General features: G+C 38.2%; 1 protein-coding gene across 10 annotated transcripts in view; it reads left to right on the forward strand.

Moving 5' to 3' along the window:
- PER3 (period circadian regulator 3) overlaps nt 1-25568 on the forward strand; it is a 77804-nt gene that overhangs the window by 17737 nt on the left and 34499 nt on the right. For all 10 annotated transcript variants that reach the window (XR_008996863.1, XR_008996865.1, XR_008996864.1 and 7 more), the window contains 6 exons: nt 960-1038; nt 2581-2687; nt 2954-3110; nt 10479-10584; nt 11543-11671; nt 12120-12246. Coding sequence is in view for 7 of the 10 variants with exons in the window: in XM_057499670.1 (XP_057355653.1) it covers nt 960-1038; nt 2581-2687; nt 2954-3110; nt 10479-10584; nt 11543-11671; nt 12120-12246 (705 nt within the window). In the remaining 3 variants the exon portion in view is untranslated. The remainder of the gene's footprint in view (nt 1-959; nt 1039-2580; nt 2688-2953; nt 3111-10478; nt 10585-11542; nt 11672-12119; nt 12247-25568) is intronic.

Raw genomic sequence — 25568 nt, forward strand, 5'->3', positions numbered from 1 at the left:
AGGGGATAAAGAGGCACAAAATTCCAATTACAAAATAACCATAGGGATAAAGTACAGCATTGGAAATTTTACCAATATACTGTAAGACCTTTACATGATAATGCAAATTATATCAGTAATACATATAGTTGTCAAATCACTATGCTCTACACCTGAAACCAATATAATATTGTATATCACCTGTACTTCAATTAAAAAATAAGACAGGAATCTAGTAAAAACAATAATACATGTTAAATGATTAAGAAATACACAAATACTTTAATAAACAAAGCTCCTCACCTTGGAAAAGCCCTGCAGTGCTTGTGGACGTGGGTGTTAGAAGGGCTGCAGCTGGCGAGTTACTGGGGGGTGGGAGGGTGCACAGGAGCGTGGAAGGAAGGTTGTCTGAACTCAGACTGAAAGTTCTAACACCCAACATGGACAGGTGGGTCCCATAACACACACAGTGCCCACAGGTAGCCGTAGATGTTAGGTTGGAAGTGTGTGAGTGTTTGTGTATTCCTGTGACCCCATTCATCTAGATGTTTTTTGCATTCACCTCATGTTTCTTGCACATGAAATCATGCATGAGCAAGTACAAAATTAACATTAAAATGTTCATATTGTACTGACATTTCAAATCCTATGTGCTTAGTTATATGTAACCAATAAATATGATGAGACTTTCAGTCCTGAACTGTAAGTTACTTCAGCTTTGATTATTAGACTGTTTGTGATGAGTAAGCTATCAGTGTACACAGACTCTGTTTAAAATTAGTAGGCATCACACTTTGGCCTAATTAAAATGTAGTTAATAATGAAATTATCATTGAACTAGCTTTGGCTGCTTCAAAACCAGGCCTGTGAGTGATACTTTTACCATTTCATACAGCAGTTTTGTTCCTTTTTAACATGTGAAGTAGTTAGTTATGTTTAATTACATATTTGCCTTTAAATGGGTTTTCTGTTTTTCGTAGCTCCTCGCATCCCAGCGGATAAAAGAATTTTTACCACAACACACACCCCAGGGTGTGTTTTTCTTGAAGTAGATGAAAGGTAAGTACCTTTTCAGGCCTGAAAGAAATTTGATTCTGAAAATAAATAAAAATATAAGGAGCTTACATTATATTTATCTATTTCTACATTGCATTACTGATATCTGTCCTTTGGCCCATTTCATTTTTATTAGTTTGAAATTTATCTTTAAACAAATGCTTTATATAAATATCTTGCATGTTATACTTCTAAATTTACACGTTTTCATACTCGATTTCAATCTCCTTTGGGTAAATCAGGAGTTACTCCATTTTATGCAAGACAGGAGCTCGGGCCACAATAGTATGTTGGCACTGAGACCAAGACTCTGGGCTCCTGGCACTGTTACTTTCACTGGACAGGTGCTTCCCAAACCAGTTTATGATGAAATTTTTATTACTCTGAAGTGGGGGAAGAGGAGAAAGAATAATAAGTAAAGGGTTTTGAGGGGGGATAAAGCCAAGTTTAATTTAAAGCCTTGTTACTTATTTTGACCTGTGTTCTTCCTCCTTTTTTTTTTTTTTTTGGTGTTAAAATAGTCTGTCTTATTAATGGAATAATGATAATAGACAGTAGTCTTTGCTTATTGTGGTTTTTAAAATCTTTAGTTGGAAAAATAAAACCTCGTTATACATGATTGGCACCCTTCATTTCCCCCAAGTTTATTTTAAAATTTTACTTGTGAAATCTGAAAATCTGGGAACCAATGCACTCTGCCGCACCTAAGTGTAAAATGGAAATGTCAAAAATCCTGGCATAGTTACGATGATAGGTATTAATTTTGATTTAAAAAAATCTTTACATCTGAAAATGGGTTTATTTAATAATAGTTGCCCTGAAACTAAGCAGTAATTGGTGAGATACTTTAGATGTTATAATCTGTAGAAAGTAAGAAAGTCTAGCTTAAGATATTCTGAAAATAGCTTAACTCTATTGGACTAGAAAATATTTGTGAATTTGTACACATAGAAAATGTCCATGGTGCCGGTTCTTCCCACGTCCTCTGAGGCCTTGTGGTTCCCACTGTCCGGTGAACCTTCTCCCTGCACACGTCTCTGTGTGCTGGTGTCTGCTTATTAGATACTACCTTTTGGGGGACTTTGGCTTTTTTAATCAATTTAACCATGTTGTATAAATTTGTAGCCTGCTTTACTCATTGGACACCATAAATATTTTTCTGCTATGATTTGATCTTTGTAGAGTTTTTAAATGGCAATAAAGTGGAGGGCATCAGAGACCTCTGAGGAACTTGTTAAAAATACAGATTCCTGGTCTTACCCCAGAAATTCTGATTTAGCTAGCTCGCAGTGAGCCTGTGAATCTGTTATTTAGCAGGTTCTGCAGATGATGTTAATGCAGCCTGTGTGCTGATCACCATTTCTTAGATGAGGTAACTGTTTCCCCACAGTATGGGCACTTGTGGTGTTGGCTGCTTTCATAAATGCTGTAATGGCCATCTTTTGCATACCTACATTTTCATATTTAGAATTAAGTTAAAGTATATAAAGTGTAAAAATTATGTGATGCATGTAGCATGCCACCTGTGCTGTGTGTCTGTCACAGAGCAGTGCCTTTGCTGGGTTACCTACCTCAGGATCTGATTGGAACATCTATCTTAATGTATCTGCACCCAGAGGATCGTTGTCTGATGGTCGCCATACACCAAAAAGGTAAGGACCTACTTCTTTATAGGAGCTTTTTTAATCATTGATCTATTTTAAGATTTCATGTAATTTCTTATCTGAGCTTCCTGTATGCACTAATCATTACAGCTTAATCTTTAACCTGGCAAGCAGTATATTGAAACTGCTAAATAAAACAAGGTGGGTTTTTTTCCTCCTAAATTTTTGACATTCTAAATAAATGCCTAAGAAAAAGCATTTGTAATATATATACCTATGTTAAATACATTCTAATCTTGTCTTATTTTATATAGTTTTGAAGTATGCAGGCCATCCTCCCTTTGAACATTTACCCATTAGATTTTGTACTCAAAATGGCGATTACATCATACTGGATTCCAGTTGGTCCAGTTTTGTGAACCCATGGAGCCGAAAGGTTTCCTTCATCATCGGTCGGCATAAAGTTCAAACGTAAGTCAGTTTTCATGTTTTTCTAAAGGATCTTTTTTTACCAAGTAATATTCCTTTGTCCATTGACTTTCCTTTGAATCAGCTGATTCATGAACTGAGCACAGATTTTTTTTCAGTGCTTTTGAAAGACAGTTTAATAGTATGTAATAAAAAGCCTTGTAAGATTTCTACCTCTTTGATACAATGATTCATTCCCTTAAGGGAATATTCTAAGGAAATATGCCCAAATACAGAAAAGCTTTATAAAGAAAAAACACATTTTGCAACATTATTTAATCATAATGGCAGACTTAAGAATATCTTTAAATGGCCACAATTAAGTAAACTCTGGAATATTTGCTTCACATGTTATTGGCCAATACAACTTTTTATAAAGATTATGTAAATGGTATAAATTGTATTAGATGTAAAAAGCAACATAAAATTTTATTTATACCATATGATTATATTTAAAACACACAAACACGGTAAAATAGGATAAAGAAGAATAAAAAAATTTGGTTACGGTTGGGTAGTAGGGGAATGAGATTTTCTATTTTGTCTTTTCTGAATTTTAAAGTTCTCTTTAGCGACCATGTGAAAGTTTTTATACGAGCCTTCTACTGTCAAATTCCACTTATTTGTGTCTATTTCATCTAATATTTATTTTTAAAAATCAGATTCTTTAATATTTCTTTTCCTGCCAGGAGGGCCAACTCAAGCCTGTTTGATTCCTGTTCCCTGTCCTTATGACAGACTTGTGAAATGAACCAAGAACAACCTGGCCCACCACTCTCGTAGCCTAAAATGCTCCTAGTCTCTTGACTTTTTAGTCCATTTAAAATTGATTTGTAGGGTTCCCAGCTGGCCATAGATTTCCTTTTGAAGTCTCTCTTTTTTTTTTAACCATAGAAATCATACTTAACTTTTCAGTATCATGCTGAGATTGAGAAATTACTTCTTCTGTGTTTTGTTACACAGCTTGTACACATAAGCATCAAACAGAACAGTAGCTCTCCAGCAGGAGTTGTTTCATCACACCCTGTTGTGTTAGAGTGAAGCATAGACATGCTGCAGGAAGGTCTTGGAGTCGCTTTGCCCTCATTGTGTGCCAGGGTTTGGCCTCTCAGCAGAGCCAGTTTGGAACCTAATGGAAGAAGGGAGCCACTTGCCACACTTGCTCATGGATTGATTTGTGCTGGAAAACTAACGTAATAATTCAGTTAAGAAATATGACTGCCAAGTAAATGCTATTATGTTGGTCAGAAAGGGCATTTCCCAGTAGGGAAACCTGTTGGGAAATGGAATGAATCAGATGGTGCTTAGGGGGCTTAAAGATGGTGGCATGAGAGGTGAGACAGAAACCTCCGAAAACCACATAGAATATGAAAATATAGCAAGTACAACTAATCCTGAAAGAGCAACAGCAAAGAAGCCTGCAACAGACTGCCTGCCTCTGAGGAAAAGAGAAGACCTCATGAAAAAGGGTTATGTACAAAAGCCTTAATACGGTGGGACCAAAGCCCTTCCCCCACCCCAGCTCACCAGCGGGAGGAAGGGAAATGGAGCAGGAAGGGGGTGGAGGCCTAGGCCTGCTGAACACCCAGCCCTGGAGATCTGCTCTGGGAGCATGAACCTACATTGCATGCTGCTCTGGAGATTAGTGGGGTTGGCAAGCTGAGACAGGCGGAATACTCGGGGAGACTGAGATTCCAGCTACTTGTGGAGAACAGGTACCCACAACCAGCTGCTCTGGGAAGAAAGAAAGGCAGGCACTCTGAGAGACTTCCCAACAGTGAGAGGGCTGGTAAATAGGCAAGGACTGCACAGAGCTCGCAGCTCAGGAGAAAGGACAGGTGTACAAAATTGTCCCGGTGCGCTCCGCAGGTTGGGAACTTCCAGGAGCTTCAGGCGCTCCATCCCCCTGGCTGGCAATGCAGCTGTGAGACCCCCACTGCAATATGCAGCCTGCCGCTCCTTCCTCCCAGCTGGCAGCAGCTTGCAAACCTGCTGCCCCCACCATTGCCCCAGTCCAGCCAGAGGGAAGCCCTGCCTACAGCAGCCACAGGTGCTTATCCAAGAGGCTGCTTCCTGTGTGCTTCACTTACTGGCCCTGACACGGGAACCAGGCACTACAACCAGTAAGCAGGAAGGAGCTCTCTCCTCCTGGCAGGCACCAGCACTGCTGGCCTCTGACCCCCACCATCACTCCAGGGGTTGAGCAGCTCCAGAGAGTAGAGCTTCTGGGCACTAGAGGGCACCGCCTACACCAAATTATTACTACAAATATGAAATGTCAAAGGAACCTGGTACAAACCAAAATCACACAAACACCAGAAAGAGGGCCAAGTGAAACTGAACTCACCAGTCTTCCTGAAAAAGATTTCAAAATAAAAATCATAAACATGCTCATGGAGCTACAGAAAAGTATTCAAGACCCCAGGAAGGAATTCAAGAAAGAGAAAGAAACTTTGAAAAATACAGTATCCAAAATATATAATGGAGGGATTTAAAAACAGATTAGATAAAGTAGCGGAGACGTTAAGTGAAGTAGAAATTAGAGAACAGGAATACAAAGAAGCTGAGGCACAGAGAGAAAAAAAGATCTCTAGTAATGAAAAAATATTGAGAACTGTGTGACCAATCCAAATGGAACAATATTCACATTACAGGGGTATCAGAAGAAGAAGAGAGAGAAAAAGGGATACAAAGTGTCACTGAAGAGGTAATTGCTGAAAACTTCCCCAATCTGGGGAAGGAGATAGTCTCTCAAGCCACAGAGGTGCACAGATCTCCCAACACAAGGGACCCAAGGAAGACAACACCAAGACATATAATAATTAAAATGGCAAAGATCAAGGATAAGGACAGAGTACTAAAAGCAGCCAGAGAAAGAAAAATCACTTACAAAGGAAAACCCATCAGGCTATCATCAGACTTTTCAACAGAAACCTTATTGGCCAGAAGGGAGTGGCATGATATATTTAATTCAATGAAACAGAAGGGCCTTGAACCAAGAATACTCTGTGTGACGAGATTATCACTTAAATTTGAAGGAGGGTTTAAACAATTTCCAGATAAGCAACACTTGAGAGAATTTACCTTCCACAAACCGTCTCTACAGTGTATTTTGGAGGGACTGGTACAGATGGAAGTGCTCCTAAGGCTGTCACCAGAGAAAATAACACCACAATAAAGGAAGTAGACTGATTAATTAATAACAGATGCAAAATTAAACCAACTACCCCCCAAGTCTGTCAAGGGATACATAAGGAGTTCAGAATATGATACCTAAAATATAAAGAAAGGAGGAAAGGAAAAAAATAGAACCTTTAAATTGTTTGTAATAGCATACTAAGCAAATTAAGTGAGACAGATAGTAGCTACCCTTGAACCTTTGGTAACCATGAACCTAAAGCTTGCAGTGGCATTAAGTACATATCTATTGATAATCACCCTAAATGTAAGTGGACTAAATGCACCAATCAAAAGACATAGAGTCACTGAATGAATAAAAAAACAAGACCCGTCTATATACTGCTTATAAGAGACTCACTTCAAACCCAAAGACATACACAGACTAGAGTGAAGGGATGGAAAAAGACGTTTCATGTAATAGGGAGAAAAAAGCAGGAGTTGCAGTACTTGTATCAGACAAAATAGACTTCAAAAGAAGGACATTACCTAATGATAAAAAGGATCAGGCCAACAAGAGGGGTATATCTGTGCAGCCAACACAGGAGCACCTACATATGTGAAACAAATACTAACAGAATTAAAGGGGGAAATAGAATGCAATGCATTCATTTTAGGAGACTTCAACATAGCACTCGCTCCAAAGGACATATCAACCAGACAGAAAATAAGGAAGGAGAACAGAGGCACTGAACAACACACTAGGACAGATGGACCTAACAGACATCTACAGAACACTCCATCCAAAAGCAGCAGAATACACATTCTTCTCCAGTGCACACAGAACATTTTCAAGAATAGATCATATACTAGGCTACAAAAAGAGCCTCAGTAAATTCAGAAGGATTGAAATTGTACCAACCAGCTTCTCAGACTACAAAGGTGTGAAACTAGAAATAAATTATGCAAAGAAGAGAAAAAAGCCCACAAACACATGGAGGCTTCACAACATACTGCTAAATAATCCATGGATCAATGACCAAATTAAAACAGAGATCAAGCAATACATGGAGACAAATGAAAACAGTAACTCAACACTGCAAAATCTGTGGGATGCAGCGAAGGCTGTGCTAAGACGGAAGTATATTGCATACAGGCCTACCTCAGGAAAGAACAATCCCCTATGAACAGTCTAAACTCACAATTAACAAAACTAGAAAAAGAAGAACAAATGAGGCCCAAAGTCAATAGAAGGAGGGACATAATAAAGATCAGAGCAGAAATAAAATTGAGAATAAAACAATAGAATCAATGAAAGCAGGAGCTCGTTCTTTGAAACAATTAACAAAATAGATAAACCCCTAGCCAGACTTACCAAGAAAAAAAAGTCTACACAAATAAACAGAATCAGAAATGAGAAAGGAAAAATCACCTTGGACACCACAGAAATAAAAAGAATTATTAGAGAATGCTATGAAATTATATGCTAACAAATTGGATAACCTAGAAGAAATGGACAGCTTCCTAGAAAAATAAAACCTTCCAAGGCTGACCCAGGAAGAAGCAGAAAATCTGAACAGACCAATTACCAGCAATGAAATTGAATTGGTAATCAAAAAAGTACCTAAGAACAAAATCCCTGAACCAGATGGCTTCACCACTGAATTTTACCAAACTTTTAGTGAAGACCTAATACCCATCCTCCTTAACATTTTCCAAAAAGTAGAAGAGGAGGGAATACTTCCAAACTCATTCTATGAGGTCAGCATCACTCTAATACCAAAACCAGGCAAAGACACCACAAAAAAATTACAGACCAGTATCCCTGATGAACATAGATGCAGAAATACTCGATAGGTGGTGCTTAGTATGACCAGGACAAGTGCGGCTACACCTCTGCCAGGCAGCCCGGGGGCCCCCCTGCCAGTGTGGGAGACGCATCCTGCATGCCCTGCATGGTCTTCTCTGCTCTTGGATTAAGTATAAATGAAATTAACTGCCACCTAAATACTCTCAGTGTTTCAAGTATTTTTAAATTACACCAATATTTGCATTTCAAGATTCAGAATTATGTTAGGGAAAGAAGTGATTTAGTAAGTACTAATCTTGCTCATAAAATAATCATAATCATCCATTATACTTATAAAATGTTTTAAAATTCTTCCTTTATTTTGTTTATTCCTTCCATAAGCCCTTATGTGTTACCAAGTGCATCAGGTACTGGGCTGGACCCTGAGCATAAGACAGTAAACAGAACAGACCTTCCCTTTACCGTGGAACCCACTGTGTGTTGGGAGAGGTGGGAAGTGGAAATGGCTCTGCCCCCTACAGGAGACTTGGGAGAGAGTGACAGTGAGGTGGAGGGGCAGTGGCTGTGTTTTGCAGGAAGCCCTGAACACGTCTCTGGGTCCTTCCCAGCAGCTCTGTGGGCAGCCAGGTTAGGTGCTGTCACTGCCACCTTCACAAATGAGTGCTGTATCAATGGGAACAGAGTAACTTTCCTTGGGGTCACTTACAGAGGGAGTTGCAAAGCGGAGACCAGAAGCAGACTTCCTTCTTACTCCTAGTCTACTTTCGTGACACAGAGAGCAGCCTAACACTTAATGGTGTGTTTGCCACTTTTTATTTACAGGCTGTCTCTGTGCCCTACACATTAATCACTTTGAGTTATGTAACTACTGATCAAAAATACTTGAAAGTTTCACAAATAGGAGTATCTAAATCTCACAATACAAAGCAGCCTGTTCTAGTTCCATTTTCAGAATTTTGCTTGAAACACAAAACCCAAACACCTCTGGAGATATTCGGGCTCATAGTGCACAGGTCATACCGATCCTTCACTGGTGTATTCATTCTTTGATGTGCCAGGCCATTGGAATACTGGAGAAGTGAGCAGAACGGACACGGGCCTGACCCCACAGAGTTCACATGGTAGTGGGGGGCGGCAGGACAGACCACAGGCAAAGCAATTACGTAAAAACACACAGTGTCAGGCCATGTGGCTCAAGTGCAGTCACCATATCTGCACAAGAACAAGCCAAACCGGGTGCGGTGTTGAGGGGGGCATCACAATGGGTGCACCCCACAGGAGGGAGCGGTGTCCGGGGGTGAGTGTCCTCACTACTTCATGTCACTGCCAGTACCCTGTGGTTTTGCTAATAATTTCTGTCTTTGGGAAAGTGTTTCAGTTTTTAGGGACTGGAGCTGTGTGTGAAGTTGGGAGAAATGGCGGGATGGCATGATGGGAAAGGAAGCCCTGGCTTTGGAGTCAGCGCAGGGAGTCACACCCTGACTGCTGCTGCTCGGTTTCGGGAACTTGGCAAGTTCCTTAACCTCTCTGACGTCAGGATAATCCCTACCTCACAGGGCCGGGAGGCCTCAGGAGATGACATACCTGACTGCTTTGCCTCATCAAACGCACCTGCATTACTGAGGTGCCCAGGGGCAGAGAGCGAGCTGGCAAACGGGCACCCAGGAGCCTGGACTCTGGCCCCTTTGTGGGCACCTGCTAGACCTTACCAGCTCCGTGGCCTTGAGCAAATTTTCAACTCAGGCAAAGGAGAGAGCACTTGATAGAGCACTTGGAACAGTGCCTGGCACCTCATAGAAGTTAAGAAAATGCTTTTACTGTGTTATAAAACCAGTACGGTTCCTGTCAAATAGAAAGTCCTAAGTAAGTGTCGGCTCCTTCCCTCTGTGATCCTTTCTGTTGATACATCTGCCTCTCACTGTATTTAGGTAGCAGTTTCAAAATGCCCTCGAATTTGAGTATAAACCAAATTGAATGTATTGTCATAGTCCAGTTTCACTGCTAGGGCGGGTTGCATCTTTAGCACGTAACTTAAGTGGTTAGGTACATCAAACATTAAGTGTTGTTTAGCAAGCTTAAAATTCCTACAGTAGGTTACTCAGTTACTGTTAAGCTTTGAGACCAGCATTGTTGAAGGTATTTTAGTAGCTAAGGAGGTTGCTTATCACTGATTTTTTATTTAGATAATGGCAAAATGATTACAGAATGAGGTTAGAGCTCTAAGGAAACCGCAGAAGCCTATGACTGTCTCCTTTGTTTCCTCATATTTGCTCTACCTCCAGGAGTAGAAATTTACTTTCACATTTTCTATATTTGGAGCCGAAGAGTTGCTTTGTAAAAGCATGGGTTTATGATTTGAATATTCTCTTTACAAAATCACTTTAGACTTCATTGTAAATGCATTTTAAATTGCTCAACTCAACCTTTCACTTGGCATTTTGTAGGAGTCCACTGAATGAGGATGTTTTTGCTACCCGAATAAAAAAGATGAACAATAATGACAAAGATATAACAGAATTACAAGAACAAATTCACAAACTTCTCTTACAGGTAAAGTGAGAGATTTTAAAAAGCAAACACAAAATTCCCATAATCAGGTTTTATTTTAACATTCAGTCTTAGTAAAGTCACTTCACGAAAATATACTACAAAGGTAAAGAAATTCTTTACCCTCTGCATTCCAGAAATTTTTGTCTTCCTCTTTTTAGTTTTAAATTTTATTTTATTAATCATGTTTCCATTTTCCAAGTTAAGTACACAGAGCATTTTTGTAAGATTGCCTTCTGAAAGCAGACCGAGTCACAGTCAGCATCAAGGCCAAGAAGTTACCTCTCAGTGAGAGAATTGTTTTATTCCACGTGCTACCAGTGTGCTCAACCTCTGGGTTTAGGCTTCACTATTATTTTAAAGTAATTGCAAGTTTAAAGGTGGGGGCAGAGGAGTAGCAGGCCTCAGTACCTCGAGTTATATAAGGCAGAAGTGGGAAAGGCTGCCTGGTGAAAACAGATACCCAAAATGTTGTCCCCTGAATGTTCCCTCAGTGAACTTCTATGCGCTGGTGGCATCACGCAGAAAACTCAGCCCAGCAGTTAGCAAAATGCCTTTCATAAAATTTGTAGGGTTCATAAAGTACCTGTAGTGGTATATATTTGGAAAAAAGTATGATGTGTTTTTAATTGTTCTAAACTCAGCAAAAAGAAGAGATAATGTACATGTTTTGTTAAACTTATGATACTATGGCTTTTAAAAAATTTGTTGTCCAGAAATACCCATCTAGACTAGAAAACTAGGCTTTGCCCTTGAGTATTACTGAAATGAGAGAAGCATGTCTTTCATGTCAGCATCAAGCTTAGAAGCATCAACCTTCACACACCTAATTTAGGATTTCAGAAATTTAAATCTTAATTTCTGATGATTTTAGATAAGCTCTGAGGTGGATAATGCTGCATCTCTTCTCTAACCACCGTCTACCCAGTACCTCCATGACTGGGGCTCCTTTGTCTTTCAGCCAGTTCACACGAGCACTTCCAGTGGCTACGGAAGCCGGGGAAGCAGTGGTTCTCAGGAGCATCGCATCAGCGTGGCATCCTCTAGTGGGTGCAGTGGGCACTGTGTGGAAGAGACGCAGAAGGAACCGGTAAGGGAGCAAATGCCGTGTTTTTGGACAGGCATCCTCTTTCTATGTGGTTTCTGTGAAACGTGTCAGTGCCAGTTCTGCACCTCAGCACAGGTGGCTGCTTATTATATGGTTCTGGACTTGAAGACCTTACCTGATAATAGACACTCTGATCCACTCTGGTTTGGGAAAATGTCTGTACAAAGAAAGTACCACCTTTGGAGGGTGGTATTTGGGTTAATTGTGTGCTTTGTAAAATGAGTGTATTGTGAACAGATATATTAGAGTGTCATTGGTACTAGCGTGCTGGGGCACAGTGGGAAACTGAATCACCATTATTACTGTGCTTGTGCTTGCAGTAATTATATATTCAGAGAACTCAGAGTTAAATAAATTTTATGTGTCTTTTAATCTTTTGATGTACATTTTTGTAATTTTTGAAACATATTCTATCATTCTTTTCCCCAAGTTGACTTTGCAGCAGGTCTATGCCAGTGTAAACAAAATTAAGAATGTAGGTCAGCAGCTCTACATTGAGTCAATGACCAAATCGCCAAATAAGCCAGTGATGGGGACACGCAGAGGACAGCTTGGCGGTAAGTCAGCAGGGCAGCCCTGGACCTCCTCCTGTGGTTCTCCTTCTTCTGCATAGACGTAGTGTGTGTGAGCATAAAGCCATGACCCTGTGTTACTGCTTTTCCTATTTACTTGACCCATGTAATAATTGTAATAATAATACTAGTGATGGCAGCAGCAAGTACTGTTCTGGGAACTAAATTGTATTAGGATGTACTTGGAGTATATTGCTAAAGAATTAACATTTCTGATAACAAATTCACAGAGTCCCCTCTGTGAGCTATCTATAAAGGAAGAGAGTTAATTTTAGAATATATTTCAGATAACAAAGTGTATTTTTTAAAAATCCCTTCCTGTCATTTCAAACAAGTGGAGAATATTTATGATCTAAATTGAATGAAAAACTTGTTTTTTTTTCCTTGATGCGTGTTTACTTTTCTCAAATATAATGAGGTAAGAAGACTCCCAAGAAACTGAATCAGTCCTGATAATTGACATTGTTTTGGAAAGTTGACCTACCTGCATTATGTAGCAGAAGAAAGTTCTATGATATTGAGATCAAATTATATTAATTTTCTAATTTAGCTAATTTTCCTTCATTTTTTTCCCCTGAATTAACTAATATAATGGTGGAAGTTGTCATAGATTTTGGTCACTAGATATCATTGATCAGATGTGTGCATTTTACACAGGGTGAAATTTTTCAGGATTTGACATGATTTAACAAACGAAAATGAAACTGCTGCTCCTACCGGTGATTTCCCAGGGAGCCCAGAGGGTGCCCCCCAGACAGAGTACACCCCACCCGCTAGTATTCTCCATTTACCTTGGTAGGAGGGTTAGCATGTTTGTTTCTTTTCCTGTAGATGTAAGAGCACAAGACAGAAATCACTTTTTTTGTCCCTTGAAACCATCGGATTGCCTCTCTGCAAAGGAACTGATCTTCAGTATCTTCCCTGCTGTGTATCATTATCCCATGTCCTGACATAGAAAATTCTTTGCGGAGATTTAAAAGCTAAAATTTCTAAGTGTTTTCCCCATTGTCTGGTCCAGTCAGTGCTGTTCATTCTCATGGCCACTGAATGGTAATTTTTCATCCTAACCTCAGTGTGGTTATTTTCATCTACCTTTTCACAGTAGAAACCCTTTCTCCCCTCCTGCTTTATTCAGTGTTTAATCCCCTACCATTGGTCTGGTGACACCATCAGTACTGTTGTTCTGAAGGCCATTTGTTTAAATAGACATCAGTACTTCATCATTCACCATTTTATAAAATTTAAACTATAGCTAACTCTATACTTATGCTGCTATTTAAAAAAATGAAATTTTCCTACTACATAGCTATGTGTTTTATTTGACTCTAACACATAGGATATGACTTTGAGGGAGAAGGGAAGTCTGTTGCCATTTGGTATAACTTTGGGGAACTAATGTTACTTGGGCATTTTTATTTTATTAACATTTTAAGACCTACAAGTTAAGAGCTAGTAAAAATCTTCATTACTCCTCACTCAGGATAAACAGTATGCAGCTTAAAACTGAAAGCACTATCATTTAAGTATTAGAAATTGAGTAGAGACATATGCTATTGAAAAGGGAAATCTTAATGATCATTGTATAATATAATACATGTTTTTTTTGTCGGGTGCTAGAACCAACAAGAGCATAAAGTTTTAAGTTTATATTTTTACCTTTCTTACAAGGGCCAGTGCTTTAAAAGGGAATAAGAAGGGAAATTGCAAGTCAGTATGGAAGGGCAAGGAGCAACAAAGAGATATAAAGCCCTTCATCAGCTACACATAGCAGTGCTGGCTGCCAGGGAAGCAACTGGGGAACTCAGGGAAGATGGGAAGCTCCACTTAAAAGGTGACACACTGCCGAGTGAGGGGAGATGCTCCCTCAACCGAGAGCACTGTGGCTTCTGCTCAGGAACAGCTGGAAAGAGTACCATTCCAAACCCAACAAGGAAAAAAGCCAGAAAAACAGCAAGCACATGATCTTTTATGATCCCATCAGAGTGCTGAGCTTACAGGGCAGCCAGCAGATCTCAAATTGAAGGTGGGCCATATCCTCAGGGAGAAGAGCAAGTGAACCCTGGAGTGTGGTGCACTGGCTAACTGAGTCAGGTCGCTTGCAAGAGACTAACCATCTCTCAGGCACAACACAGGGAAGGCGAGAAGCTGAAAGTGGGCAGATACTGAAAAAAAAAGTTCTCTAGCAAGCCAGCTACCACCCGAAGCATCGAGTATCACTCCAGGCATTTGAGAACTGTAACCCACTGAGTAAAACTATAGTACCACAGACCTCCAGCTAGGCCTAAAACTCAATTAGGGCGACACAAACACAGACCCAGCAGAAGGAAAGATAGGCGTAGTCTGCTCTGTCCTATACCATTGTTCAGTTTTCAGTTGTGAAGCTTATGAAAAGCCAAGGGAAAAACTCCCAAGAGACAAAAGAGACATCAGAACAAGAGTCAGATATGACACAGATATTGGAACTATCTAACAGAGAATTTAAAATAACTATGACTAATACATTAATGGCTTTAATGGACAAAGTTGGCACCATGCAAAACCACATGGGTAATCACAGTACAGAGATGGAACATAAAAGGAAGGATCCAGTGGAGATGTTAGAAATGCTAGAGGTGAATATATGCTTTTGCTGGGCATCCAACACAACCAAGAAAACAATCACTAAACGTGAAAATAGAGATAGAAATTACACAAGCTGACACAGAGAGAAACATACAAAACAGAGCACCTAAGAATTTTGGCACAATGATCTAACATAAGAGTAATTAGAATCCCAGAAGAAATACTTGAAGAAATAATGACTAAGAATACCCACAGATCCAGATAATAACAACTAACATAAATACAAAGGAAAGAAAGAAAAGAGAAGGAAAAAACTAATCAAAAGCTAAAAACACCACACTCTTGGGCATATCATATTCAAACTTCTGAAAACAAAACCAGAGAGTATCTTGCAGGGAGTCAGCCAGAGGTAATAAGACAGATTACAGACAGAGAAATAAATGTAAGAATTACCACAGACATTTCTTAAGAAACCATGCATACTAGAAGACAAAAGAGTAACATCTTCAAAGAAATGTTAATGCAGAATTCTGTACCTAGTGGAAAGTATCTTTCAGAAATGAAGGAGCTATAAAGATTTTCCTAACAACTGTGGGAATTTATTGCTAGCAGATCCATTCTATAAGAAATGCTAAAGGAATTTCTAAAGGTGGAAGGAATATGATACCAGACATAAGACTTGGATGTTCACAAAGAAATGAAAAGCACTGGAAATGGAATTAATGAAGATAAAATTAACTTTATTTTTTACTTACTTTTAATTGCCATAAAACGTAATTTTCTAAAGCAAGAAAGTCATCTGCATTTATAGCATATGTAAAATTACTGCAAACTGGAAGAGAGGTGTTGGGAATATACTGTTGTCAAGTCCTTATGTTCTACTTGAAGTATGTTATTTGTAGGAAGAAACTATTCCTTAGAGATATGTATTGTAAACTTTAGGACAATTATTAGAAAAGTTTTTAAAGAAGCATAATAACGTCAGTAAAGGAGATAAAATGGACTGTAAAACATTTAATATGCAAAATGAGGCAGAAAAGGAGGAAAAAAGAAACAGACGTACTCCAGATCAAACAAATGGAAAATACCTAGCAAGATGGTATATTTTAATCCAGCTATATCAATAATTGCATTAAATGTGAATGATCTCAGTACACCAGTTAAAACACTGAAATGGTCAAATTGGATGAAAAAACAAGAGGCAGCTGCAGATTATCTACAAGAACTCATTTTGAAAATAGCAGGGTCTAATCTTTCTGACCTTTTACTAACCTAACAGGAATCAAAAGAAAATTGAGAAGCTGTATTAAGTCAGAATAGTCTTCAGAACAAGGAACATTATCAGAGTTTCAGAGGCATATTGAATAATGACAAATGGGTTGAATCTCTGAATGTATAATGATTTATATAATGTATAAATGTTTATGCACCTACGATTATAGAACTTCAAAAATACATGAAGCAAAAACTGATGGAAAAAAACAAACCTTCAAGGAGAAATAAATCCACAGTGGTAGTTGGAGAATGCAACACACTGTAATTGGTAAAAGAAGTAGACAAAAAATTGATACACAGAAGACCTGAACAACACTGTCAACAAGATTGACCTAATTCGCATTTATGGAACATACCAGTCAACAACATAGTACATATTTTTCTCAAGGGCACATGGAAATTCATCAAGATAGACAATATTCTGGGCCATAATACAAACCGTAGCAGTTTGTAAAGAATAGAAATCAAAGCAAAGTATATACTATGACCTAACAAATTATTAACTAGAAATCAGTAACAACAAAAGTACCTAGAAAATCCCCAAGTGTTTGGCAATTAAATAACACACCTCTAAACCACAGGTCCAAAAGGAAGTCTCAAGGGAAATAAAAACATTTTGAACTGAGTGAACTGAAAAGACAACATAACATTGGTGGGATGCAGCTAAAGCAATGCCTAAAGGGAAATAAAGAACATTGAGTGTTTTTGTGGGAAGGGTCTCAAATCAGCAGTCTAAGCTTCCTTAAGAAATGAGAGAAAAGCAAATTAAATCCAAAGTAAGCAGAAGGAAAGAAAGAATAAAGACTAGATATCAGTGAAACTGAAAACAGTAGAGAAAATTAATGAAATCAAAAGCTAATAAAAACAAAATTAACAAACTTTTATATGGGAAAAGAAAGAAAGAAAGAAGACACAAATTGCCAACATTGGGAATGAAAGACTCTAATAGATGTTAAAGGGACTACAAGCAACTCTGTCCCCATAGATTTGACAACTTAGAAGAAATAGACAAATTACTGGGAAGAAAGAAACTATTAAAAGCCAATGAATAAGAAATAGATAACTAGAAAGATGTATCTATTTTAAAAACTAATTTGAAGTTTAAAACCTGCCCAAAAGGAAACTATAGGTGCAAATGGTTTCACTGGAGAATTATATCAAACATTTAAGGAACTGATAATACCAGTTCTACATAATCTTCCAGAAAACAGAAGAGAAAGGGAAACTTCCACACTAATTTTTTGTGAGCCCATTATTATTCTAATACTAAAACAAGATGAAAGATATTACAGGAAAACTACAGATCAGTATTCCTCATTAACATATTTGCAAAATCCCCAGTTATGTATATTAGCAAATTGAATCCAACAATGTACAAAAGACAAATTTATCACAACCAAGTATGATTTATCCTAGGAATGCAAGGCTCACTCAATATTTGAAAACCAATCACTTTTATTCACCATATTAACATAATAAAAAAGACAAACTATGGTTATTTCAATAGATGTAACAAAATTCAACATCTGTGCATAATAAAAACTTTGAAAAATAAATAAAAAAGGAATTTCCTTAACAAAAAAGGCATCTACAAAAACCTACAACTAACATTATGCTTAAGGATGAGAACTATGCTTTCACCTGAACTTTGAGAACAAGCCAAGGATATCCACCCACCACTTCTTTTTAACATCAAACTGAAATTCCTAGTTGGTGTGCTTGGCAAGAAAAAGAAATAAAAAGCATGCAAATTAGAAAGGAAGAAATCAAACTCTTTTCACAGATGACATGATTGTCTACAAGAAGAATCCTAAGAAATCTGTAAAAAATATCTTATAATTTTTTCAAGGTCACTAGATGCAAGGTCTGTATAAAATCAACTAAGTTTGAGTGTACTAACAAGGAGCAATTGGAAAAAGAACTTAAAAAAATTTTTATTAAGGTATTACTGATACACAGTCTTATGAAGGTTTCACATGAAAAAACAATGTGGTTACTACATTTATCCATATCAAGTCCCCACCCGTACCCCAGTGCAGTCACTGTCCAACAATGTGGTAAGATGCCACAGATTCACTGTTTGCCTTCTCTATGCTACACTGTTTTCCCCATGACCCCCCACACCATGTGTACTAAACATAATACCCCTCAATCCCCTTCTCGCTCCCTCCCCACCCACCCTGCCACACCCCTCCCCTTTGGTAACCACTAGTCACTTCTTGGAGTCTGTGAGTCTGCTGCTATTTTGTTCCTTCAGTTTTTCTTCGTTTATATACTCCACAAATGAGGGAAATCATTTGGCACTTGTCTTTCTCTGCATGGCTAATTTCACTGAGCTTAATATCTTCCAGCTCCATCCATGTTGTTGCAAATGGTAGGATTTGTTTCTTTCTTATGTCTGAATAGTATTCCATTGTGTATATGTACCACCTCTTCTTTATCCATTCATCTACTGATGGACACCTAGGTTGCTTCCATATCTTGGCTATTGTAAATAGTGCTGCAATAATCATAGGAGTGCATATGTCCTTTTGAATCTGAGAACTTGTATTCTTTGGGTAAATTCCAAGGAGTGGGATTCCCAGGTCAAATGGTATTTTTAGTTTTTTAAGGAACCTCCATATTGCTTTCCACAATGCCTGAACTAGCTTACATTCCCACCAGCAGTGTAGGAGGGTTCCCCTTTATCCGCATCATCGCCAGCATTTGTTGTTCTTAGTCTTTTCAATGCTGAACATCCTTACTGGTGTGAAGTGATATCTCATTGTGGTTTTAATTTGCATTTCCCTGATGATTAGTGATGTGGAGCATCTTTTCAAGTGTCTCTTGACCATCTGAATTTCTTCTTTGGAGAATTGTCTCTTTATATCCTCTGCCCATTTTTTAATTGGGTTATTTTCTTTTTGGGTGTTGAGGCATGTGAGCTCTTTATATATTTTGGATGTTAACCCCTTGTCAGATATGTCATTTAAAATATATTCTCCCGTACTGTTCTTTTGATGGTGTCCTTTGCCATACAGAAACTTTTTAGTTTGATGTAGTCCCATGTGTTCATTTTTGGTTTTGTTTCCCTTGCTCAAGAAGATGCGTTCAGGAAGAAGTTGCTCATGCTTATATTCAGGAGATTTTTGCCTATGTTGTCTTCTGAGACTTTTATGGTTTCATGACTTACATTCAGGTCTTTGATCCATTTTGAGTTTACTTTTGTGTATGGGGTTAAACAATAATCCAGTTTCATTCTCTTGCATGTAGCTGTCCAGTTTTGCCAACACCCATTGTTGAAGAGGCTGTCATTTCCCCATTGTATATCCATGGCTACTTTATTGTATATTAATTGGCCATATATTATAGGCTTTATATCAGGGCTCTCTATTCTGTTCCATTGATCTATGGGTCTGTTCTTGTGCCAGTACCAAATTGTCTTCATTACTGTGGCTTTGTAGTACAGCTTGAAGTTGGGGAGCATAATCCCCCCAACTTTATTCTTCCTTCTCAGGATTGCTTTGGCTATTCAGGGTCTTTTGTGGTTCCATATGAATTTTAGAATGATTTTCTCTAGAATGTTGTTGATATTTTGATAGGAATTGCATTGAATCTGTAGATTGCTTTAGGCAAAATGGCCATTTTGACAATACTAATTCTTCCTATCCATGAGCATGGGATGTGTTTCCATTTATTAGTATCTTCTTTAGTTTCTCTCATGCAGGTCTTGTAATTTTCAGAGTATAGGTCTTTCACTTCCTTGGTTAGGTTTATTCCTCGGTATTTTATTCTTTTTGATTCAACTCTGAATGGAATTGTTTTCCTGATTTCTCTTTCTGCTAGTTCATTGTTAGTATATAGGAATGCCACAGATTTCTGTGTATTAATTTTGTATCCTGCAACTTTGCTGAATTCAGGTATTAGATCTAGTAGTTTGGAGTGGATTCTTTAGGGTTTTTAATGTACAATATCATGTCATCTGCAAACAGGGACAGTTTAATTTCTTCCTTGCCAATCTGGATGCCTTTTATTTCTTTGTGTTCTGATTGCCGTGGCCAGGACCTCCAGTACTATGTTGAATAGAAGTGGGGAGAGTGGGCATCCTTGTCTTGTTCCCGATCTTAAAGGAAAGAAAAGCTTTCAGCTTCTCACTGATAAGTATAATGTTGGCTGTAGGTACTTCTATACCCATTTTGTTGAGAGTTTTTATCATGAATGGATGTTGAATTTTGTCAAATGCTTTTTCACCATCTATGGAGATGACTGGTTTTCTGTCCTTCTTTTTGTTGATGTAGTGGATGATGTTGGTGGATTATCAAATGTTATACCATCCTTGCATCCCTGAAATAAATCCTACTTGATCATGAAGGATGATCTTTTTGATGTATTTTTTTATTCAGTTTGCTAATATTTTGTTGAGTATTTTTGCATGTATGTTCATCAGGGATGTTGGTCTGTAATTTTCCTTTTTTGTGGTGTCTTTGCCTGGTTTTGGTATTAGAGTGATGCTGGCCTCATAGAATGAGTTTGGAAGTATTCCCTATTTTTATACTCTTTGGAAAACTTTAAGGAGGATGGGTATTAGGTCTTCACTAAATGTTTGATAAAATTCAGCAGTAAAGCTATCTGGCCCAGGGATTTTGTTCTTAGGTAGTGTTTTGATTATCAATTCAATTTTGTTGCTGATAATTGGTCTGTTCATGTTTTCTGTTTCTTTCTGGGTCAGCCTTGGAAGGTTGTATTTTTCTAGAAAGTTGTCTATTTCTTCTAGGTTATCCAGTTTGTTAGCATGTAATTTTTCATTGTATTCTCTAATAATTCTTTGTATTTCTGTGGTATCTGTAGTGATTTTTCCTTTCTCATTTCTGATTCTGTTAATGTGTGTAAACTCCTTTTTTTTCTTGATAAGTCTGGCTAGGGGTTTATCTATTTTGTTTATATTCTCGAAGAACCAGCTCTTGCTTTCACTGATTCTTTCTGTTGTTTTATTCTTCTTGATTTTATTTATTTATGTTCTGATCTTTATTATGTCCCTCCTTCTACTGACTTTGGGCCTCATTTGTTCTTCTTTTTCTATTTTTGTTAATTGTGAGTTTAGACTGTTCATATGGGATTGTTATTCTTTCCTGAGGTAGGCCTGTATTGCAATATACTCTCCTCTTAGCACAGCTTTTGCTCCGTCCCACAGATTTTTGTGGTGTTGAATTACTGTTGTCATTTGTCTCCATATATTGCTTGATCTCTGTTTTTATCTGGTCATTGATCCATTGGTTATTTAGGAGCATGTTGTGAAGCCTCCATGTGTTTGTGGAAATTTTCATTTTCTTTGGGTAATTTATTTCTAGTTTTGTACCTCTGTGATCTGAGAAACTAGTTTATACAATTTTAATCCTTTTGAATTTACCAAGGCTCTTTTTGTGGCCTAGTATATGATCTGTTCTTGAAAATGCTCCAGGTGCACTTCAGAAGAATGTATATTCTGCTGCTTTTGGGTGCAGAGTTCTGTAGATATCTGTTAGGTCCATCTGTTCTAATGTGTTGTTCAGTGCCTCTGTCTCCTTACTTCTTTTCAGTCTTGTTGATCTGTCCTTTGGAATGAGTGGAGTGTTGAAGTCTCCTAGAATCAATGTATTGCGTTCTATTTCCTCTTTTAATTCTGTTAGTAGTTGTTTCACATATGTAGGGGCTCCTGTGAATCGTGCATAGATATTTATAATGGTTATATCTTCTTGTTGGATTGACCCTTTTATCATTATGTAATGTCTTTCTTTGTCTCTTGTGACTTTCTTTGTTTTGAAGTCTATTTTGTCTGATACAAGTACTGCAGTTCCTGCTTTTTTCTCCCTATTAGTTGCATGAAATATCTTTTTCCATCCCTTCACTTTTAGTCTGTGTATGTCTTTGGGTTTAAAGTGAGTCTCTTGTAGGCAGCATATAGATGGGTCTTGTTTTTTTTATCCATTCATTGGCTCTGTGTCTTTTGATTGGTCCATTCAGACCATTTATGTTTAGGGTGATTATCAATAGATATGTATTTATTGCCATTGCAGGCTTTAGATTCGTGGTTACCAGACGTTCAAGGTTAACTTCCTTACTATCTAAAAGTCTAACTTAACTCACTTAATATGCTATTACAAACACAATCTAAAGGTTCTTTTTTCTCCTTTTTCTTCCTCCTCCATTCTTTATATATTAGGTATCATGTTCTGTACTCTTTGTCTATCCCTTGATTAACTTTGGTGATAGTTCATTTAATTTTGCATTTGCTTAGTAATTAACTGTTCTACTTTCTTTACTGTGGTTTTATTACCTCTGGTGACAGCTATTAAACCTTAGGAACACTTCCATCTATAGCAGTCCCTCCAAAATACATTGTAGAGGCAGTTTGTGGGAGGTAAATTCTCTCAACTTTTGCTTATCTGGAAATTGTTTAATCCCTCCTTCAAATTTAAATGATAATCTTGCCGGATAAAGTAATCTTGGTTCCAGGCCCTTCTGCTTCATGGCATTAAATACATCATGCTACTCCCTTCTGGCCTGTAAGGTTTTTGCTGAGAAGTCTGATGATAGCCTGATGGGCTTTCCTTGGTATGTGATCTTATTTCTCTCTCTGGCTGCTTTTAATAGTCTGTCCTTATCCTTGATCTTTGCCAATTTAATTACTTTATGTCTTGGTGTTGTCTTCCTTGGGTCCCTTGTGTTGGGAGATCTGCGTACCTCCAAGGCCTGTGAGATTATCTTCTTCCCCAGATTGGGGAAGTTTTCAGCAATTACCTCCTCAATGACACTTTCTGTCCCTTTTTCTGTCTCTTCTTCTTCTGGTACCCCTATAATGCAAATATTGTTCCGTTTGGATTGGTTACACAGTTCTCTCAATGTTCTTTCATTCATAGAGATCTTTTTTCTCTCTGTGCCTCAGCTTCTTTGTATTTCTCTTCTCTAATTCCTATTTCATTTATCGTCTCCTCCACCATATCTGATCTGCTTTTAATACCCTCCATTGTGTTCTTCAACGATTAGATCTCCATCCTAAATTCTGTACCTCCATGAGCATGTTAATGATTTTTATTTTGAAATCCCTTTCAGGAAGATTCGTGAGGTCGATTTCATTCGAATCTTTCTCTGGTGTATTCATAATTTTACTTTGAAGCAAGTTCCTTTGGCATTTCGTATTTGTATATGGCGCCCTCTAGTGCCCAGAAGCTCTACTCTCTGGAGCTGCTTAGCCCCTGAAGCAATGTCGGGGTTTCCAGGGGAGCAGTATTGGTGCCTGGAGGGAGGAAAGAGCTGTTTCCTGCTTCCCAGCTGCTATGCCTGTCTCCATTGCCAGAACCAGTGCGCCAAGCACACCTGTATAAGCCTCTATGCTTTGCATTTGTAGTTGCTGTAGACGGGGCTCCCCTCTGGCTGGCCTAACTCCTGGGTAGGGTTTGCTGGTTTGTGAGCCAAGTGGGGCTGGCCAGGAGAAAGGCGCATTAGGCTGTGCGTCATGGAGGGGGTCCTTGGAGCTGTGTAGCCCACCAGGGATCTGGAGCACCTGATGATTGTGAAAGTTCCCAACCTGCTAGGCAGAGTGCACCTGGACAGTTTTGTCTACCTGTCCTTTCTCCTGAGCAGTAAGCTCTGTGCAATCCTTGCCCCTTTAGCAGCCCTCTTGCTGTTAGATAGTCTCTCTGATTGCCCACCTTTCTTTTGTCCCAGAGCAGCCGGATATGGATCCCTGCTTTCCACAAGCGGCTGGAATCACATTCTCTCCAGGTATTCTGCCTGTCTTAGTTTTCCAGCCCCCTAATCATGAGAGTACCATGAAAGCACCATGAAATGCAGGTTTATGCTCCCAGAGCAGATCTCTGGAGTTAGGTATTCAGCAGTCCCAGGCCTCCACTCCCTCCCGACTCTGTTTCTCTTCCTCTTGCTGGTGAGCTGGGGTGGGCGAAGGGCTTGGTTCCCGCCAGGCCATGGCTTTGGAACGTTACCCTGTTCCGTGAGGTTTATTCTTTTCTCCAGGTGTATGCAGTTTTGCGCAGTCCTCTTGGAAAAAGAACTTTTTTTTAAACTACCCAAAATCCAAAAATACTTAGATGTAGATCTACCAAAATATGTACAATATTCTGCATAGGCAGAAAACCACTGAACAGTGATGGAAGAAAAAGTTTTTAAGTACTTAAATGAAAAGATTATATCATGTTCATAGTTTGGAATATTCAGTAGTGTTAAGATGCCAGTTCTTCCCAATTTGATCTATATATTCAATTTAATACATGCAATTTAATCCCAATGAAACTCTTAGCAGAATATTTTAATACCTATCATCAAACTGATTCCCAAACCTATATGGAAAAAAAGCAACTAAAATAGTAAAAAAACAATTTTGAAAAAGAACACAATATTGGGCTCACACTTCATGATTTCAAAACTTATTGTGAAGCTACAGTAATTAAGACAGTGTGATATTGGTGAAAGGATATGTCTCTGGAACACAGTAGAAAATCCCAAAATAGACCTGCAGAAATATAGTCAATTTTTGACAGAGGTACAAGGTCAAGGCAATGGACAAAGGATGGAGTCTTTCCAGAAAATGCTGCTAGATGATTATACATCCATATTTGTAAAAAAATGAACCTTAATACATATATCACACGTTATATAAAATTAATTTAAAATTGATCTCAGACCTACATGTAGAACTTAACAAATGTCTAGAAGGAAATGTAGAAAATCTTTGTAATCTTAGGTTTGGCAAAGAGGTTTTAGATATGACATCAAAAGCATGATCCATAAAAGAAAAAAACTGGCAAATTGGACTTTATCAAAATTAAAAACTTCTTTTTGAAAGACATTGGTAAGACAATGAAAAGAAAATATTTACAAATTATATATACAATAAAGAATTTGTACCCAGAATATATAAAGAAAATTCAACAAGACAGTTCAATTTAAAAACAATCAAGATATCTGAGCCTTTTTCAGTCAAGAAACAGAAATGGCAAATACGAAAGAACACTCAGTCTCGTTAGTTATAAGAAAGTTAAAAACATGCTGAGATGCCTATTAGAATCCCACCTATTAAAATGGCTAAAATTAAAAGAAAAAAATATCTGGCAGTACCAAGTTGCAGAGTAACCAGAACTCCCACATGTTGCTAACAGTAATGTAAAATTGTACAGTCACTTTGGGAAAGTTTGGCAGTTTCTTATAAAGATAAACATACTCTTCCCCCATGAAAAATTATATGCTAACAAACTGGATAACCAAGAAGAAATGGACAACTTTCTAGAAAAATACAACCTTCCAAGGCTGACCCAGGAAGAAACAGAAAATCTGAATAGACCAATTACCAGCAGCAGAGTTGAATTGGTAATCAAAAGACTACCTAAGAACAGAACCCCTGGACCAGATGGTTTCACTGCTGAATTTTATCAAACATTTAATGAAGACCTAATACCCATCATCCTTAAAGTTTTCCAAAAAGTAGCAGAGGAGGAAAT

Source organism: Manis pentadactyla, chromosome 4 (genome assembly GCF_030020395.1).
Source record: "Manis pentadactyla isolate mManPen7 chromosome 4, mManPen7.hap1, whole genome shotgun sequence".
NCBI classification, from domain to species: Eukaryota; Metazoa; Chordata; class Mammalia; order Pholidota; family Manidae; genus Manis; species Manis pentadactyla.